We start from the raw sequence: 3,358 nt of genomic DNA on the forward strand, positions 1-3,358 counted from the left end.
TGATGGAGTGCTGGCACAAGTTGCCCAGAGAGGTTATGAAGTCTCCATCCTTGGGAAGATACTCAAAAGCCATCTGGACATGGTCCTGGACAACCTGCTCTAGGTGGCCCTGCTTGAGCAGGATGCTGGACCAGATGATCTCCAGAGCCCCCCTCCAACCTCAACCATTCTGGGATTACATGAAAAAGCTCATCAGCTCACTCTGATGGAGGGGCTTGTGATGGCCCATAGGCACATCCTGATCACACAGGAAAGGGGCTTGGTAGAGCTGCTCTTGCTGACCTCACACAGGCTGCTTTCCCAGCAGACAGAGGGAAGTATCCAGCTTTTGCAGCAAAGCTTTTGGCATTGACCTCCATATTTGGGAAGAAATCGCTCCCATACAACATCTGAAGTTTTTTTGATCATGATGGCCCCTACAGCCCATGTGACAATACAAGTCTGAAATAAAAATCTTTCCCTTGCAGTCACATTTCAGTGCTTTTGCAAGTCCCAATCCCAGCTGACCAGGGCAGAGCAGACCAGGCTTCTCCTAAGAATAAGCAGAGGAGGCATCTTTGCAGGCACAAGGTTCTGTGGGGCTTGGTGGTAGTTGTTTTGTTTTGTTTTTCAATCACAGCCAATTTGCAGAAGTGAAATGGAATTCTCTCATACTGCAGGGGAATCGGTGTCAAAAATAAAACTCCGTTTTCACTTTTCTCCTGCTCACAGGCATCACAGAATTAGTGGGTATAGCATGACAATATTCAGCTCACTATTTCCATGTCTGGTATGGTAATTTTATCCAGAATTTTACTGCAATAACATGATACATGGTTTAGGCTTCTGTTTTATTAGGGAAAAGAAAAATTAACTCCACCTATTGTGAGCAGGCAGGCTGGCTCCTCAACTGATAATCACATTAGATCAAATGTGATATTAAAATGTATCCCAGAACTTGCCTATTACCAGATTAAGGTAAATGACATAGTCAAAGCAACGCCAGGAAGAATACCGAGCAGGCAAACAGCAGTTCTCTAGAACACTGCCTTGGGCTTGCTTAACATTTTAGACTGCTACTAATTTTAATCTTCAGCCTGTGCTGCTCTGACTGCAGCAACTTCCACAGCTCTAAAAGGAGCCTCTGTATGTGGCCCAAGGGAGGATACCCTCTCTGCATCTACCTGCACTTTCCACAATTGTTCAAGTTGCAAGACAGCCAATGAGCAGTTAAGATTAATTCTCATAAAGGAGAAAGGACAGCACACAGTACATCTTATTTTATTTATACCCCATGAAGAGTGCTGCAATTCCAGCAACTTAAAATACACTGAAGGGTCGCTTGTATTTGCCTTCTTGGATAAGCTTCTCTCTACGATCCTGTGAAAAAAGAAAACATTTATCATTCTCCTATCAGAGAAGAAGATTCAGTCAGCCTTGGATGAAAGAAAAGTGGTCCTAGTATTTCAACATGGACCAAAGAAGAGAGCACCATGCATGATTTTAAGGGTATCTTCCAACCTAAATCGTTCCCTAAGCACAAACTCTGGCAACAGCCATTGTGGTTAAAAAGTGAAGAAGAACAAAGCATTCAGCTTCACCTCCCAGCTACAGAACGTGTGCTCAGATTGACCTTTCTGCACATCTGGCCACTCTCAGAGGCCAACTCCTCTGATGTAGTTTTCACCAAACTCGTTGCATCACAGTTAATTTATACATCTAGTTTCCTAGTTTTCTAGCCTCCTCCTCCTGGCTGGAGAATCCAGTTTACAGATCTAATTACAAAATTTCTCATTATGAAGTTCTTAAGAAACTTCTTAAGAACTTTCCTAAATGTGCCTGTATTCAGGCCTTTTGTATCTCACTGCCATCGTGCACCTTACTGACAGGTATGGGTACAGTGCACAGATACTGCCCAGATGCCTTCTGCTGGATAAAACCAGAAGACTTGCTTACAACTTGACCATTTATCTTTTGATTTCCCAGACACAACAAACTTTGCAGAGAAAACAGTGTAACAGTTACTGTGCTTTATATACTAACAGTAAACAATGAAAAATCCCCAAATATCAGTAATGAAGGAAATAAAGGAAATCAAAAATGGTCCTGGAAACTACATTAAAGACTTCAGCTTCAATATTTCCAGGCAGGTATAACTAGATTTCACTCGCACAGGTTTATTTTCAAGCACTCACAGCCTAAGCCACATTTGGTGGCTAAGCCCAAATGATTTGTGGCTTTACACACAAATCAAAACCAGCATGTCAAAATGCTGCAGAGATGCTGAAGTCTCACAAACACTTATGCTAATATGCTCGGCACATTTCCTAAAACCTGTATTTTTGATTCAACGTAGAAAAGAACATTCTCTACAAACATTCTGTATTAATTTTAATCATCTATATTAAATTTTAATAATAAAAATTAATGATAACCTATGTTAATTTTAATTTATGTTTGTGCCTCTCGGTTTATGACTTGATCTAAAAACGCTACTTTTGTGCAAAAGAAGGAAATAGAAGTGTTTAACAGTAGCCACAAAATCACTAGTAAAACCAGGTAGGCTGCCAGACATCCTGCCTTTTCTTATCTATGCACATAGCTGAGTTTTTTTTTCAGAATGATATACCATTGCTCAGATTCCAGTATCCACGTTTCAGGAGTTAGAACAGAAGCAAGATAAACCACCCAAAATTTTACAGCAGCCAACTGTGATCAGGCACTGCAATCATTGTAAATACTGCTCCCTATTTGCTTCATGAGATTAGAGAAATAGTTAAAAAATTCACAGAGATGTTGCCAATTTGGTCATTCATAAGTTCACTTTTTATTTCTTTATAAAAGCACAGTTACTGCACGTCAGCAGCTGAAAGTAACAGCCTCTTCGGATTAATTTACACTGCCAGTGCTACAGACAGCTTTATTGTAGCAAAATATCCTGATCCTGGGAACGGTGACTGGCCATACCCAAGGCTACTACACATGGCTTTCAGCACAACAGGACTTTGCAATCTGTTACGAGGCTCTGAGATATAGCATGCTCCGTAGCAGCTTCCCTTCCGTCATTACTTCAATCATACTTACATGCAAGCATATCCCACGAATTAAGACTCCAGGCAGATTTACATTTTACAATCTGGTGTTCACTGACGGCCAGTGCTGTCAGCTGACTTACCCTGTCAATTTTGAAGGCAAAAGCCCAGAAGAGGAGAGGGCCTATCGCAAAAATTGCTCCTAGAAAGGACGTCTTGGGTGTCGGGCGGAAATTTGGGTAGATGTTAAGCGTCCGAGCGTAGACCCAGCGGATCAAGGCAGGATCTTCCTAGGTTGGAAAGAAAGCCGCGGTGAAGCCCTCAGGGGCCCTGCGCCGGCCACTCCG

The 3,358-nt window shown here is 42.0% G+C and overlaps 1 protein-coding gene across 1 annotated transcript; it reads right to left on the reverse strand.

Annotated features, from left to right (window-relative positions):
• Window positions 1–1,299: 1,299 nt before the first annotated feature.
• NDUFB4 (NADH dehydrogenase (ubiquinone) 1 beta subcomplex, 4, 15kDa) lies at window positions 1,300–3,301 on the reverse strand (the record flags this gene model as incomplete). The annotated part of the gene is made up of 2 exons (XM_008941868.1): window positions 1,300–1,359; window positions 3,155–3,301. Coding segments are annotated over 2 exons (207 nt in total), but the record flags the coding sequence as incomplete, so codon positions are not given.
• Window positions 3,302–3,358: the final 57 nt, after the last annotated feature.

This window comes from Merops nubicus, unplaced genomic scaffold (assembly GCF_000691845.1).
Source record: "Merops nubicus isolate BGI_N331 unplaced genomic scaffold, ASM69184v1 scaffold17070, whole genome shotgun sequence".
Lineage (NCBI taxonomy): Eukaryota > Metazoa > Chordata > Aves > Coraciiformes > Meropidae > Merops > Merops nubicus.